The sequence below is a fragment of the Anticarsia gemmatalis genome, chromosome 4 (genome assembly GCF_050436995.1).
Source record: "Anticarsia gemmatalis isolate Benzon Research Colony breed Stoneville strain chromosome 4, ilAntGemm2 primary, whole genome shotgun sequence".
Taxonomy (NCBI): Eukaryota; Metazoa; Arthropoda; class Insecta; order Lepidoptera; family Erebidae; genus Anticarsia; species Anticarsia gemmatalis.
Window position 1 is genome coordinate 7,108,589 of NC_134748.1, and position 16,250 is coordinate 7,124,838.

At 38.6% G+C, this 16,250-nt stretch overlaps 2 protein-coding genes across 8 annotated transcripts in view; one reads left to right on the forward strand and one right to left on the reverse strand.

The window, feature by feature from the left end:
* sdk (sidekick cell adhesion molecule) overlaps positions 1-13,201 on the forward strand; it is a 32,597-nt gene extending 19,396 nt beyond the window's left edge. For 2 of the 4 annotated variants that reach the window (XM_076113427.1, XM_076113429.1), the window contains 19 exons: positions 840-1,252; positions 1,452-1,674; positions 1,750-1,946; positions 2,088-2,297; positions 2,460-2,714; positions 3,713-3,941; positions 4,258-4,578; positions 4,935-5,115; positions 5,347-5,562; positions 6,970-7,166; positions 7,442-7,638; positions 7,772-8,011; positions 8,090-8,227; positions 8,305-8,512; positions 8,619-8,903; positions 9,139-9,159; positions 9,560-9,880; positions 10,024-10,301; positions 10,751-13,201. In XM_076113427.1, coding sequence (XP_075969542.1) covers positions 840-1,252; positions 1,452-1,674; positions 1,750-1,946; positions 2,088-2,297; positions 2,460-2,714; positions 3,713-3,941; positions 4,258-4,578; positions 4,935-5,115; positions 5,347-5,562; positions 6,970-7,166; positions 7,442-7,638; positions 7,772-8,011; positions 8,090-8,227; positions 8,305-8,512; positions 8,619-8,903; positions 9,139-9,159; positions 9,560-9,880; positions 10,024-10,301; positions 10,751-10,993 — 4,373 coding nt within the window. In that variant the 3' untranslated portion in view covers positions 10,994-13,201. The remainder of the gene's footprint in view (positions 1-839; positions 1,253-1,451; positions 1,675-1,749; positions 1,947-2,087; positions 2,298-2,459; positions 2,715-3,712; positions 3,942-4,257; positions 4,579-4,934; positions 5,116-5,346; positions 5,563-6,969; positions 7,167-7,441; positions 7,639-7,771; positions 8,012-8,089; positions 8,228-8,304; positions 8,513-8,618; positions 8,904-9,138; positions 9,160-9,559; positions 9,881-10,023; positions 10,302-10,750) is intronic. The other 2 variants (XM_076113428.1, XM_076113430.1) reach the window with 1 other exon arrangement.
* Positions 13,202-13,371: 170 nt separating this feature from the next.
* AIMP2 (aaRS-interacting multifunctional protein 2) lies at positions 13,372-15,752 on the reverse strand. 4 transcript variants are annotated; one of them, XM_076113434.1, is made up of 5 exons: positions 15,586-15,752; positions 15,011-15,142; positions 14,438-14,575; positions 13,898-14,117; positions 13,372-13,800 (listed from the first exon to the last, which is right to left on the reverse strand). In XM_076113434.1, exons 2-5 carry the CDS (start codon positions 15,128-15,130, stop codon positions 13,454-13,456), a joined length of 825 nt encoding a protein of 274 aa, XP_075969549.1. In that variant the 5' UTR covers positions 15,131-15,142; positions 15,586-15,752; the 3' UTR covers positions 13,372-13,453. The 4 variants fall into 4 exon arrangements, with proteins under 4 accessions (XP_075969549.1, XP_075969547.1, XP_075969546.1 ...); XM_076113432.1 differs by having other exon boundaries at positions 15,422-15,752; XM_076113431.1 differs by having other exon boundaries at positions 15,404-15,752.
* Positions 15,753-16,250: the final 498 nt, after the last annotated feature.

A 16,250-nucleotide genomic window follows, 5' to 3' on the forward strand; every position in this document is an offset into this window, starting at 1 on the left:
GTACAAATATCTAGTACAAGTATCTAATATGGTACACAGTTCAAAAAGGAATAAAATGAAAATATCTAAAACACAATTTTGCAATGGATGACGAATTTTGTTATGACGTTTACTTTATCTACACTATATGTTCCATTAATTACTTGTACACATTATATAGTATATTGCAAAATATAATTTTCTGTGCCTAAAGATTGTATTTTCGTTACACTTCTAATATATAATTGTAATAGTTGTATTCTTTTTGCGATCAAGCAGCCAGTGATCTTATATGCTGCCAAGGTATGCAGAATTTAACACTAGATGATGCATTTGTCTCTGTTTTTATTTAAATCCACGTGTTTTGTATTAATTGCATTATGATTTGTTTGATTCCCTAAAAATATTGTTTATTTTATACAAAATTCTACTTTTATGATTGACGACGGTAAAATAGGAATAGGAAAAATATATTCAGTTGCATTTGTACTTGTATCCTGTCTGCATGAAATGTGATTCGTCCAAAATAGTTCACTGTCCTGCGTTTAAAAATGTTTAGCATGTAAATTCTAAAAGAATGCCTTATCATTTATACAAATTATTATTTTTGTCCCAGTAGAATCCTTGATTTTGAATCAATGGACCATTTGGTGCTCGATGGGTACTTACCATCGAGCATTAACAGATTACAGTATTTCGCTCTTCAAATCTTTCACTCTTCTTTAAATGTGTTATGTATTTGACAAAAAGGAATTTGCTATGTTTGACAAAATCATTGCATGATTTTAAAGGCAATTCTACCGCATGCCATGAAATAAATATGAACGTCGTAAGTAACGTGTACCTAAAACATTTTCTAGCACCGTCCGGTCCTCCCGTCGGATTTATGGGATCTGCTCGCTCTTCGTCTGAGATAATCACTCAATGGCAACCGCCGCTTGAGGAGCATAGAAATGGTCACATCTTGGGATACGTGATCCGATACAGACTGCGCGGGTACGACAACAGCCCGTGGACTGACCAAAATATCACTAACGAGGCACAAAGGAACTATCTCATTCAAGATTTAATTACTTGGAAAGACTACAATGTACAAATAGCCGCTTATAACGACAAAGGTGTAGGAGTTTTCTCTGACAGTTACACTATCAAAACAAAAGAAGGTGTACCCGAGGCAGCACCCGATAGTGTCCGATGTGAAGCCTTCAATTCTACAGCTATAACTGTCTGGTGGACGCCACCCAATCCACAGAAAATCAATGGCATTAACCAGGTACGATGTAACACGTCATTGCAATATCATACTACAATTCATTTTCTTTTTATCTATTACTAACGTATTTTTCTCACGTTATTTGACCATTATGCTGCGATTGTATCATTTCGGGTACACATTTTCCAACTTAAATTGTAATGGAACACAAAAAGAACATGCTGCAATTATACCTTCACGTGTATCGTAAATTTTCCAGGGTTATAAAATGGAGGCATGGATTTGGGACGAAAACGAAGGAGCTAACGTTGAACAAAAGCTAGTTAGCGTTCCGCCGAACCTTTTAGATCCGCTTACTGAACAATCGGCAATAATAAGTGGGCTTGAGAAGTTTACGGAATATAATATTACGGTACTATGTTTTACTGAGCCCGGAGATGGACCCCGAAGCGATTATGTTTTAGTAAGAACGAAGGAAGACAGTAAGTAAACTTTAATATGATCAACCATACATTTATAACAGTTACCGCAGTTGCGTAAGTTCCCTTTCTTTTTAGTTCCGGATGAAGTAGGCAGCCTATTGTTTGACGACATATCGGACCGAGCAGTAAGGGTGTCTTGGACAGCGCCCAAGAAATCAAATGGCATACTTATAGGGTACAAGTTGTCTTACCAAATGAAAGACAACAATGAAACGTTCAAAGAAGAAGCACTGCCGCCAAATATTACCAGCATTAAAGTGGAACACTTACAGGTATGTTTCCTTAAAAAAATGGACAATGGTGCACTAGATCTTTACTCCTTTTCTTATTAACGTTTACGAGATAACAAACATCGTTTATTTGCGTATGCCTTTGTCATTAGAGAATAATAATATGTATACTTGTATTTTCAGGCCAGTACACACTACAAATTTTGGCTATGTGCGATGACGGCGGTAGGCGAGGGCCCTCCCAGAGCCGCTGTTATCCAGTCTGGCGTTGAACCAGTACTCCCTGATGCGCCGCGGAACCTTGCACTTTCCAATATCGAAGCATTTTCAGTTCTATTACAGTTCACGCAAGGATTTGACGGAAATTCATCCATATCTTTGTGGACTGTACAAGTAAGCAACAATTTTTACAACTCCTATCGTGAATCTAAAATGCCGATTATGACTTTTGTATACTAACACAGAAATAGCCTGTGGGGATCACAACATATGGCACATATAACACTCCCTTGGGGAAATGCGTGAATAACAACAATAATGTATGAATAATTGCAGGCTCAAACGGCACGTAATTCATCGTGGGTGACCATCTACGAAGTCAACGCTCCGGATGCGCAGTCAATACACGTGACTGGTCTGATTCCCTTCACTACGTACAGGCTGAGAGTAATCGCGACCAATGTGGTTGGCTCCTCGCCGCCTTCAGAACCTTGCAAGGAGTTCCAAACGATTCAGGCTCCTCCACAACACCCGCCTAAAAATGTTACAGTACGGGCTGTCAGTGCTACTAACCTGCGTGTTAGATGGATTGTAAGTATTTCACTTATGCATTTTACTACACATAATATTAAAACAGAAAAATTTAAAAAAGTTAAAACTACCGTCGAATTAAAAACCGCCTCCTTTTTTGAAGTCGGTTAAAAAGGAATCCGTGATTGCGTCTACTCTTTAATTAAAACAGTCTGTCTTTATTTTCTATCAATTGCGATGTTAGCGTTTACTTTTCACGCGGCGGTTTAAGATACCAAGTAGTTTATGTTCAAGTTGTCAAACATGAAATTTTGATGTGCTTTTAAATTAGTATTGGATATGTCTGATTTATAAGTCGTGCCATGGAATTTAAATAGAATCAGAAAGGAACTAGGTAGGCATCAAAATTAATATTTTTGAAACCATGTGTTAACTTTTATCAATAGACAATAATAACTTTAGAAACCATACGCCTCACTTGGGCTGTTAAGTGTAAAAAGGCTCAATAAATATCACAACACGTTATTTAGTCCCTAGAGATTTTGAGGTTCTCATAATAATTTACAGACTGGTTCGATCAAGTCGTATTTTACGACCAACGTTTACGACTACATTAATGACTTCAGTTCTTCATCTGTCAAAGTAACGGGCATCCGTATATCAGTGTTTGTCGTATGAAACTACTGACGAATACTTTAAAACGAGACTAGAGGCCCGCCCCGACTTCTCTCGATAATAAAAGTTAACACACATAAAGCTTCCTCTTAAATCATTCTATCTATTAAAATAACCGCATCGAAATCCGTTGTGTAGTTTTAGAAGTCGTAGTTTATACATAGGGACTGACAGAGGGAAGCGACTTTGTTTTATATTATGTAGTGATTAATACTGATACTGAGGAAACGTTGGCGTGACGATTTAGACATTTATCTAGAAGAGTGGCAGGAAATAGCTAACGATAGAGACCGTTGGAGATGTTTTGGGGGGGACCTTTGCCCATCAATAGGACAGTATAAAAAAAAATAAAAAAATACGCTACTGGTTTTTTTATATTACAGCCTCTACAGCAAAGCGAATGGTACGGCAATCCGAAAGGCTACAACATAACATACACACGAAGTGGTAGCAACGTCACATTGCACAGCATCATTGAAGACCACACAGCTAACTCACACGTGCTAGCGAACTTGGAAGAGTGGTCCGTGTACGAGATACAAATGACTGCTATCAATGAAGTGGGGACTTCGGCTGCCAGTCCTACTGCTATGGAAAGAACGAGAGAAGCAGGTAATAAATATAGTTTTAAATTGATCTACAAACACGCTATAAGCTGATTTCCCATTGTCAGATAAAGTTTAGTAATTTAATGAATTGTATGTTACAATTATTGACCCAGTAACGTTATTAAAACGGAATTATTAACATACGTTGTCTGTTAAAAAAAATTAAATACCATAATAATAAAACTCGACCATAATAATATAATAATTGAAATATTTGTATTTATACACGCAGTATTTTAATAAATATACAAAATAACAATTCAAATATTATTATACAACATTAGGTTTATATTTTAATGTATTTTGTGTTATTTTTACAGTACCGACAAGGGGACCGATGGATGTATCAGCCAATGCTACTTCGTCAACAACTATAGTCGTGCTTTGGGGTGACATTCCTACTTCAGAACAAAATGGTTTGATTGAAGGATACAAAGTGTGTTACGCAGCCGTCGTACCGCCACCGCGGCCGGAACAGAAGAAAGTAGAATGTCAAGCCGTACCTTCTAATCAGACTCATACAATAACGTTGACTGAGTTGAGGAAATATGTGGTCTATCAAATACAAGTGTTGGGTTATACGAGACTGGGAGACGGAGCCTTGAGCGATCCTCCCGTGACAGTGAGAACTTTTGACGACAGTAAGTAGATTGAATATTTTTATTAATTTATTGAACCGATTTTTTGTGTACATTTGACTGCCTCCGTGGCGCAGTTGTTAAGGTCGCCACGCCGCTACCATTGCCTCGATAGGTCATGAGTTCGACTCCCAAACTTACGGAATAATTATATTTGTGCGATCCACACATAATTGTTTCAGGTCGGGTTGTACTTTCTGTCCGTTTTTTGTATGTTTGCAAAAGTCCGATGTATCGCGATACAAGAGCAATTCTTAAAGCGGGAGATCCGTACTAAGAATTGCTCAAATTCTTTTTAAAAAAAGGGAAAAATAGTAAAAAAGATAATTTGCCAATCTAATATTATGTTTTGCCTTTAGCTCCAGGCCCACCCTCCAACGTCTCGTTCCCCGACGTGACGTTTACGACGGCGCGTATTATTTGGGACGTGCCCGAGGACCCCAACGGAGAAATACTGGCTTATAAAGTGACATATCACCTCAATAGCAGCACACAACACGTGTTCTCAAGAGAGTTCCTGCCCTCCGATCGTACATTTAGGTATTTATTTCTAATTTTCATTATATTTTTTAGAATGATAGGAGAGTATTTCCATTATCCTCATGGTTTTATGTAGGTATGAACGTAAACTCCATAAAAAAAATATTACTAATAGAATATTTGATAAATGCATTTAAATTATATCTTTGACTCTACTCTTCTACCGCTTTTGAGTTTCTATACTAATACGTGATCTGCATAAAAGTTTTATCCAATATTTATTTTCATCAGAGCGACGGAGCTATCGTCGGAACGTTACTACCAGTTCAGTGTGCGAGCACAGACTCGTCTAGGATGGGGAGCGACTGCTCGAGTACTAGTGCTGACGACTGCTAACCGCGCCGCGCCCTCGGCACCACCACGGCCCAATGTAGCGCGATCACTCTTACAACCACATCATATCACATTCTCCTGGACTCCCGGTGACGACGGATATGCACCACTCAGGTAAAAATACATTTAATTTCTAACATACTTATTCCTTTTTTAGAGTTTTGTACCCAAAGGGTAAAACAGGACCTTATTACTAAGCCGCTACTCCGCTGTCTGTGTATCTCATAACCCGTGATAGCTATAAAGCTGAAATTTTCACGAATCTGGGGGCACGGAAGTGCCCCCGCAAGTCGAGCAAAAAAAAAGCGGCACGGCCGTAACATCCTTTTCTCGAAGCAATTCGGGCTATTTTTGACACCCCTATAATTTCGTTGTGGATAAAACAAGAAGCCTGGATTTTCAGCAACTAATCAGTCATTGTATAAACACGGTATATTTAAAATTTCAGTCAATTTGAACCAGTAGTTAAAGAATGACAACTTGTTAAAATTTTGAATTTTGTCACTCACTGATTCACTGACTCACTGACTCACCGATCATCAAAAGTCTAAGGTACTTCTAGCAGACTTAGAAGCTTAAAATTTAGAATACAAATAGGGTTTAGTGTCTTAATCATGGGAAAAATCAAATATTTTTTAATTTCGATCCAGTTTTTTAAATACACCAACTGCAACAATAACTTTGTAATCCCATATGAATGTATAAGATTACAAGGTTACATTTGCAGTTAATGAATTATGATTACTGTAGAAAATAAAATAAATAGGTACCTACTATATAAGGCATAACGGAAGGGGGTATAGGGTGGGTAAGGGTGTTTAGCCCATGAAACTGAACAACATTACCTTGGGAAAATATGTTGAATTATGAAAAAAAACGTCTTTCCATACAAATTAGACTTATGTTTGCTCTACAAAAAGAAGTGAGATGCCATCAAAAACATTCTGTAAAAACCTCAAGTCTCGCCGTAAAAAGTGGTGAGATCTATATAATACCAAGTCGATTAATCTATTTAGTCTCTACTTAAAGGACCTTCTGTCTTAAGTTATTACGTATGTTATTATCATGCCAATTTTAAAAAAAAACCTTTAAACAAATAGATCGACTTGGTCATCGCAAGAAAACACAAATTCGCCATTAACATTTCAGGAGCATTAACTTCTCGTCGTGCTGTGTAGTGTGATACATACTAATAATCAAATCATGCGATGGCCAGGTCGGTCTATTTGTTTTAAAGGTATTTTTTTTTAAATTGGCATGATAATAACATACGTAATAACTTAAGACAGAAGGTCCTTTAAGTAGAGACTAAATAGATTAATCGACTTGGTATTATATAGATCTCACCACTTTTTACGGCGAGACTTGAGGTTTTTACAGAATGTTTTTGATGGCATTATGTCTTTCCGTTGCCGCTATAACATAAAAAATTAAGAAAATATATATTAAGGGGGATCCCCATACAACAAACGTGTTTTGTTTGCGCGACGTTGTTGTTAAAATATTCTCTTCATTTTCAAGGTACTATACCGTACAGCAAAAGGAAGACGGAGGAACGTGGCAAACTATTCCAGAACGTGTGGATCCATTCGTGACGTCATACACAGCGGAGGGTCTGAAGCCATACACGGCTTATCAGTTCAGGATTAGAGCGACCAACGACATCGGCCCCAGCCGGTACAGTAATGCAACTGAAACTGTACGCACGCTACCTGCTGGTTAGTATTTGGTGTTATTCTTATATGACATTATTCGCATAGGTTTTGGTGAAAAAACAAGCATCCAGTTACACAAAGTGCGTCATTATATACTACTGTTAGTTCCTTCTAGCTTTCATGGAATAGTTTGATGGATTTCTAAAATGATGTGTTTCTAAATTAAACTACTTATTTTAGAACAAAATTATGTTCAAGCAAAACTACATACTTAATATGCTATGTACGTATCAGTCAGACTTTGAATATGGTGAGAACTATGAATGGTATTTGCTTAGCGCCGAGCCGCGCGGTGGAGAACCTGCACGTGGTGCCGATCACGCCGAGCAGCGTGCGCGTGCAGTGGAGCGCGCTGGGCGAGCAGCACTGGAGCGGCGACACGCGCACCGGCGGCTACCGCGTGCGCTACCAGCCGCTCACCGACTTCCCCACGCCGCTGCAGCAGACCATGAAGCAGGACGTCATGGGCATCAAGGTACGGCCTCCGCTTTCCACGTGCTCTACTCTAGTACCGTCTAGCTAGGAATAACGGACAAAGATTGTCTTAGTTCAAATTTTTTTCATAACGCCTAAAAAAAAACGATGTTGGATCGATTATGACGTTACAGAGCTCGGAGGTGGTGCTGACGGAGCTGGCGCTGGACCGCAACTACGAGATCAGCGTGTGCGCGGTGAACTCGCAGGGCGCGGGCCCGGGCGGCACGCCGGCCGTGGTGTGGGTGGGCGAGGCCGTGCCCACGGCGCCGCCGCACAGCGTGCTGGCGCGCGCGCTGTCGCCCACCGAGGTCACGCTGGCCTGGGGGCCGCCCGCGCTGCAGCAGCAGAACGGCGACCTGCTCGGCTACAAGGTACACTAGCTTCCCTTTAAAGATGGGACTGATTTATTTTTGGTGCGCATTCTATCATCTCATAAAAATCTTTTTTAGATCTTCTACTTGGTGACGGATTCGCCGGAAGAACCCGAGCCGGGGCGTCGGATCGAAGAGGAAATCGAGGTGGTGCCCGCCACCGCGACTACCCATTCCTTAGTGTTTCTCGACAAATATACGCAATATCGTATCCAGGTAAATATCGAGACTACCGACCTACATATCTACCTACCGTTTGACGCGCGTGATAATTTAACCTTATTCCTCTTCAGGTGTTAGCATTTAATGCGGCGGGAGACGGTCCCCGATCGACCGCGGTCTTAGTCCGAACTCTGCAAGGACTTCCGTCGGCTCCGCGCAACATAACTTTCACGGACATCACCATGAACAGCCTGGTCGTGGCGTGGGAGCCGCCGTACCGTCGCAACGGTCTCATCCAATCGTATCTCGTCGTCTACGAGACCATCGAACAGGACGAGCGTGAGTCGCTTTCTTTTATTTTTTCTATCGACGACATCGAACCGACCGCGATCACCGACGGTCGAAATCCTATCGTGTTAATAAACGGTCCGTTACTTCGGTGCAGGTTTCAGCAAGCAAGTGAAGCAGAAGGTGAGCGAGACGCGGCTGGCGGTGGGCGGGCTGGAGGAGGAGGTGGAGTACCGGTTCAGCGTGCGCGCCGTGACGGCGGGCGGCGGCGCGGGCGCGGCGGGCGAGGCGCGCGCGCGCACGGGCCCGCAGGCCGGCAGCCCGCTGGCGCCGCGCGCGCTGCAGCTGCAGCCCGAGCCCGCCGCGCTGCGCCTGCGCTGGCTCAACGCCGCCTCGGGCAAGGGGCCGCTGCTCGGCTACTACTTCGAAGCCCGCCGGAAAGGTGAGCCCGTCCCCTCCGCGACGAAACTTTCCCGCTCGGTCTTAAACTTGGAATCGTCACGGACAGTCTTCGGCGCGATCGCAGACCGATATAGACGTCCTTCGACAAAAAATATTTTGGATTCGACTTTACGAGGTCGGAAATCTTAACTTTCTCTGTGAGTCCCCCGATATTTGTGTAAGACCCCCGACCTCTGGAGACGTATGAGTACATCGATCTTTCGTTTTTAATGCAGCCAAGGAGTCGTGGCAAGCCTGTAAGTTGAATACGATTTCCCCTTTTGCACCCCATATAAACATCACAAGTCACTCACGCTCGCATCGACCACGACCATATAAAATGGTATAAAGTTCCCATTCCGCATGCCGAATTGGTCATTAATTGGAAGAAATCTATATTAACAAATTATAATTTCACAGCTTTTTTCCTTTATATAGTAAAATTCATCGCCATTATAATTACTACCGTTACTGTCAATGAGGAGATAAACATAACTGTACTTTGCCGTAATCTTATGATAATTGTAATGTATTTACATTGCCAGTAACAATCATATACCTCTCCATTAACCTGTACTTGCAATGAGTACCTACTAACATGTCTGCAAGGTTTACGATAATATATATGATACTAATATAATTAATATCTATATTCAGACGATACCAGATGGGAGACGATCACCAGAACGAGCAATGGAATGTTAGAAGAATTCACTATATCGTACCAGAGTTTGCTGCCGTCGACGACTTACTCATTCCGCGTGATCGCGTACAACATGTACGGCATTAGCAACCCGACCTACAGCGACAAGGTCATCGTCACTCCGTCCAAGCTATACTTGGAGTACGGCTACCTACAGTACCGGCCGTTCTATCGACGGACTTGGTTCATGGTCGCCCTCGCTGCGGCTTCGATCATTATTATCATAATGGTCATCGCCATCCTTTGTGTTAAGAGCAAGAGTTATAAATATAAAAGTGAGTTTAATTTTTAGGTACTATTCTAGCCCCATACTAATTAAACATTTGTGTAAGAAGATCTCTATTGACCCGCGAACTCTACTTGGGCTTAACACTGTCGTTCGTGTTTCATGATTTTCTAATGAGAGATAAAATAACAGAAGAGGCGCAGAAGACTCTAGAAGAGTCGCTGGCGGGCGAGAGCGACGAGCGCGGCACGCTGGCCATGGAGCTGTACCGCTCGCGGCAGAACTCGGCGACGAGCGCGGGCGCGGCCACGCTGCGGCGCGCCGCCCCGCTGGCCAAGTCTCCGCCGCGCCCCACGCCCGGCTCCGTGGCCTACCACAGCGACGAGGAGAGCCTGCGCGCCTACGACGAGAACCCGGACGACTCGTCGCTCACCGAGAAACCTTCCGAAATGAGCTCCTCCGACTCGCAGGTGATTACCATCAAAATTAGTGTCGTTTGAACACTGCAGATCCGTGTCACTAAATCGCTCCTTATTTTTTCTCCACCTCTCCCCGGGAGCACGTTACGGTAAATATCGACGACTGTGGTCTGGCTACCGCTACCATTATCATTTTCGACACGCTTCCCTCGAGATCAGCACCAAGTAGTTTATTTTTAAAGTTCTTTTAGATTTTTTAAGTATTTTAGTTCTTTATCCGGATTCAATATAAATTGATTAGTAAAGATAATAAAAATTTGCTTGAATAAATAAATATGTTATCTTAAACGAAATCATCCGAGTAATAATTTGTTCATCATTTATTTATTTATAATAATAATATACTTCATAACCAATTAATACGATAAAAAGACATATTTCATTTTAGTGATATTAACACGAAGACTTGACGAGTAATGTGAAATATTGTTTTTTAACAGAATTCGGAGAGTGAAAACGAGAGCGTAAGGTCTGAACCGCATTCATTCGTGAATCACTACGCGAACGTGAACGACACGTTGCGACAGTCGTGGAAGCGACAGCGGCCCGTCCGCAACTACTCCAGCTACACGGACTCGGAGCCCGAGGGTAGCGCGGTGGTGAGCCTCAACGGCGGCCAGATTGTCATGAACAACATGGCGAGGTCGCGGGCGCCTCTGCCGGGATTCTCCTCGTTCGTATGACAAGAGCCCGCCGGCACGGCGCCTGCGGAGGCCGTGCACACGTAACCCATCACTGCCCATTCCCATTTATTTAAATAGTTTGTTAAGTATTGTAAATATACATATCGAATATAATTAATAAGCTTTAAAACAAAATTTGTAATAATTATCAAAAAATGAATTCCTTATTCATCAGATACCTACGATATTCTGAAAAATATATTCATTGTTGTTAGTTAAAAATACAATTATCTACTATTACGAATTAGTAATTCGCCAAGGTTTGAACATCATGTCATTGTAATAATTAAAATATATTAATATTATGCCATACCACAAATTAGGATTTTTCATAAGAAGCACATTACAATTTTTAGACTTAACTGTATTGACCAATGGCTACTTTAGGCAGCTCGTGATAAGATGTAGTTAATATATTAACCAATCATAAGGATTTTGAAGATCTCGTTTACCTACTTACTTTGCATTTTAAAGTATTTAATCTTAGTGTCATTTCACGTCATGGTGATCGCTGTAATACTGTAGCGTGATTTCCTACACTCAGGATTCGATGCCATCGTATTGTCCTCGTGTAGAACATTTTCGACGTTTCAAATTACTTGACGTAGTTCTTTCATAATACGGTAAAGACGCTGGTATAGTTCATACTTCTTGGCTACCCACTGTAATAGTTGTTAAAAAATCGCACTTCCGTAGCGAAATTTGGAATCCTAAAGATTTTATTTTGATATCATTATGTCCCCTTCAATGGAGCTATTGATGTTTGAAATCTAGATAATATCAAATAGGCACCTCTATTTTATGAAACAGCCGAACATGCTATGAACTCTATGAAGGTCGCTTCGAAACTTGTATAATATAAAGCCTTGTTGTTTAAAATAATGAAGATAATTTGACCTAAGCAGCTAAGTATGAAACTTACTATGACTATGCAAATGGTCCTTTAGGATAATTATGTAGCCGTTGTATCTGTCACACGTATTACGTATATTATGGCCGAATTCTTTAACGACACTCATTTTTAAGTAACAATTAAGTCTTATGTTAGCACTGTTAAGGCGACGCTTCACGCCACGAGAGACCAAGACAGGATATAGATCGTAAGTAAAGGTACGATCTCGGTCTCTAGGTCTAGTGTCTGTCTCGTTTGCAAGCTACCGCATTTACTTTGGCCTTTAATGTAGCGATAGAAATAACATTGAGCATCACTTAAAATTGAGTGTCGTCTAAATATTCGGAAGATACACTCTTGCATTGCTGAATATCAAGCTATTTGTAACGCACTAAGTTCCTACTTTATTCATTCGATATTTAACAGTTGCGGTTTTACGAAGGAAAGTATGGAACGAAGAGGCAAAAATATTATTTTCAATTTTTTTATTGTGTTAATTGTCCGGAAAACTAAAAGGCGACCTTCAATCAAGTACATATTATTTTATTCTAGACCCGTAGCTTTGTGCCAGTCGCAAGGACCGATTAAGTAGCTATTCACCTATATTTCTTATTACGGTTGATGCAATCGTAACTGTGTTTTAAAATTCTATTTATAAAATCAGTATTGACTAGTACGTAGAATACATTAACGCTTAATCCACATTCAAATAATAAATATATAATACATGTTAGGAGACAGTACGATAAATATTCTCTAGTTTAGCGTTTTATAATATTTTTACAATTATATTATGCAATTGACTGATAGTTGTAGTATGTAATTCTTTTAAAAGTGTAAATATAAAAAATATGACGAACAAAATGCATTTGTTTGAAAAAGCTTTGGCACAACAATTTCGAAAAAAACAAACTGTGATCTTTTTGATTTATTTTTCTTATGTCCTTTTACCTATCTTTTGTATTTTGTAATTTAAGATTTACCCTTGATGTAATTATACCGAAAACTAGGCTGCTATACCTATTCATTCTTCCAAATAATTTTCCTTGTAATAACCTAAAATTGACTCGATTCACACGCCGATTCAATTAAATGTACTTATGACATTAAATGTGAAAAACAATATTTGACATAGATACTAGAAATTAAACTTTTATTAAGAGAATATTTTATTGGATAAATAAAATATTGTGGTCTATCCAGATAACAAAGGTGCAGGTGCCATCACTTCAAGGACTAATAAAATCAGTTTGGTCTTTGTATCACTGTTAGGTAATAATATTTTTTATTTACTTAATTAAATAGATTACATTATTTCACAGTGTTTTATTAAATTTTTCAAAGATTTGAATTACTTTTAAACCTCAGAATACTATTTTCTGGCAACTCAATTAATGATCATTTGTTAGATTTGATTGTTCTTCAGTTGATCTTTAAGGATTCTGCCACATCCCCAGGAGTTTAAAGGTTTAATAAACAATACATATACGTATTACAACACAATTTATTTGTCAGATAAAAATAATAAATACAGCATAGTGCCAGGTATATTATGCATATTCAAATGATTATAGACATAATTTGTCACACTTATCAAACCAGGGTTTGTTAACATACTTGGGCACACTCTTCCATTGTTTGAAAACATTGTAAGCTGCTAAATCCACGACGGTAAACTTATTTCCATACATCCAATCTTTACGCTGAGCACACAATTTGTTGACTAGAGCCTCTTTGTTTTTTTCTGGAGTTCTTTCTAACATGTGACAAATGTCAAGAAGGTAGTCCATGTTTTGGTCATTATGATCGTATGAGATAATACTTGGGTACACATATGCCAAGTACCTCAAGATGTTTACATTCCCTACAATGGGAACCGCCAAAGATGACAATTTCAATTCGGCATCAGCTGACACTGAAACAGGAAATAATATCCATGTTTTATTTACATTATATTAATGGCATATAGTAGGTTAACCAATAAAATTATCACAACATCTTAAATTACTTACCACATTTGAAAATCAGCCTTATGTTGATTTTAGAGTCGTTAGATAATGATGGCAAGTTTTTTACTAGGTTATTGATTTTTGCTATCTTCTCGTTGGGTACTGATGAATGAACATGCCATGAAATATTCACGGCCACAGGTGATTGCTTTAGAACATAATTTAAGTACCAAGGGAAATTGTCAGGGCTGACAACTAAAACAACTTCTTCAACCGCTGGCACCTAGAAAAAATAAAAAGCCATAGGATTACAAATAACGTCTTCTAGCAAATTGAAATAATAAGTGCCATATCAATATGTGTGTTTTATTAATAATATTTAAATATTTAATTGAATACATATAATACGAAATAAGATGCACAACATAACTTTCATAAGCCTTTTATATCTTGCAAGCTTAAATGTTCCAAACAGTTTCACAATCAGAATTTGTATTTCCTGGTTTTACATGTTTTAGAGGGATATCTAAAATCAAGTAACTAGGATTTGAACTAAAACTTTGATACATAAATGTTTTGTTCTTATTTAACAAAAACACTTACAGATTTATGAAACATCCCAACTTTAACATCTTGAGTGTTACCTCCAATCTCTGCATTAATTCTGTTGTATAACAAGTCTAGTCTTTTCAACAAGCTATCTTGCCGTTGTTCTAAGTTTAACAAATTGTTAATTGATCCCTAAAAACAGGGTAAATCACACTCACACACACAATGATCACATCAGCTGAATGCAATAGTTAGAAATACATAAATACAAAGAAATGATTAATATAATTTGATATAATATTTGTGTAATACAATCAATGTGAAGGTAAATCATGTCTGTTAGCAGCAACTGATAAATGTAATGCAAGTCCAGTTGCTGATTAAATTACATAAAATAAGGATTCATATGCCAGCAACATTACTCTTTTAGGCTCCATAAATATTTACAGTTTTCCATTACATTCATTATAAGATAATTAAAGGTAATGAAAAAGACAAATATTTGAGTATAATTATTTGGCAGTATACTCCCCATCCAAAATTTTTTTGGATGAGATTTTGATATAGTCAAATGTGCACAAAGTGTCTTAAAATATATTCAAATACTAGATTAAAATTACTGCTTACCTGTTTAGGCACACTCCTTACTGCTTGACTGTTGCAATGTAGGCTGATTGTCTTAATTCTGTCATAAAGAGTGTCCAGTTTCTGCAACAATTGATCTTGCCGTTGCTCCAATTCTGTCATGTTGCTTGAACCCTGTGAAACATAATTATTACAGCGAATCTAAACAAACAATCATACAGATAAAATTTATATTTATAATATATACAGTTACAATAGGTCTTGCCATTAGAGATACTGAGACTACATGGATCTAGAAAGACACCTTTAAATGTAAACATTATCAATAAGAACCATCTAATCAGCTCATGATAAATATGAATATTTATTGACATAAATTAGGTTATAAGTATATTTTTTTAACATAATAAAATAATAAGATTTAGTGACATAAACCTTTAGAAACTTGATAACCTGGTTACTGATATTGATGTTGATATCGTCTTCTCCTACAGGAATCGTTCGATATTTTACAGGATACATACACTTCGGCAAAACGATTTCTGCGTCATGATCGACTATCTTTTTCATACCGTACATCATTTTGAGAAATTACAATAAATCTACGGTCTTCTTACCAAACCAAATATTTTTGAAAAGAAATATCTCTAACGCCCAAGTTAAGCAGTAAGATTAAAATAAAAGCCACAAGCCACGTTCCCTTCAAATATTTCTTCACTTCGATTCATGACATCCAGTCAATCAGACGTCAACTTCATCGCCAAGTCTGTCAGTTAGCATAGTAGTGTCAATCCTGTCAATGTAAATTGTTACCATCATGGGATGCACAGTTTTGAGTAGTTTCGACTTATGATCCGCTCGTAGGTAGGTAATGGGGTAATCTAATGACTAGCAAATTAAATTTTAATGTAGTAAGTGGTTTATTTTTTTATTAATCTAGTCACATATAATTTTTATTTCGCGGCGTTAACGTTTGAGGATTGCAGTAGTGACTTACCTACGCTCGCTAGCATGGAAATTACAGAAAAAGATACTAATCTAAGTCTATATTTGCATAAAAAACCCTTTTTTTTATTTCGTTTAATAATAAATCGTATGTACAAGTATTGATATGAATGGTATTCATGTATTTCTTAAAGTTACGCCTATTATTCTTAAAGCAGTCGGCCGACAAATAATATCATCGCACTACGCCAAATTAAAATCGAATCGATATTCTGATATCGTATACCTATGATGCCTAAAGCCCTTCTCCCATTACGATACGCCCGCGCGACTCTAG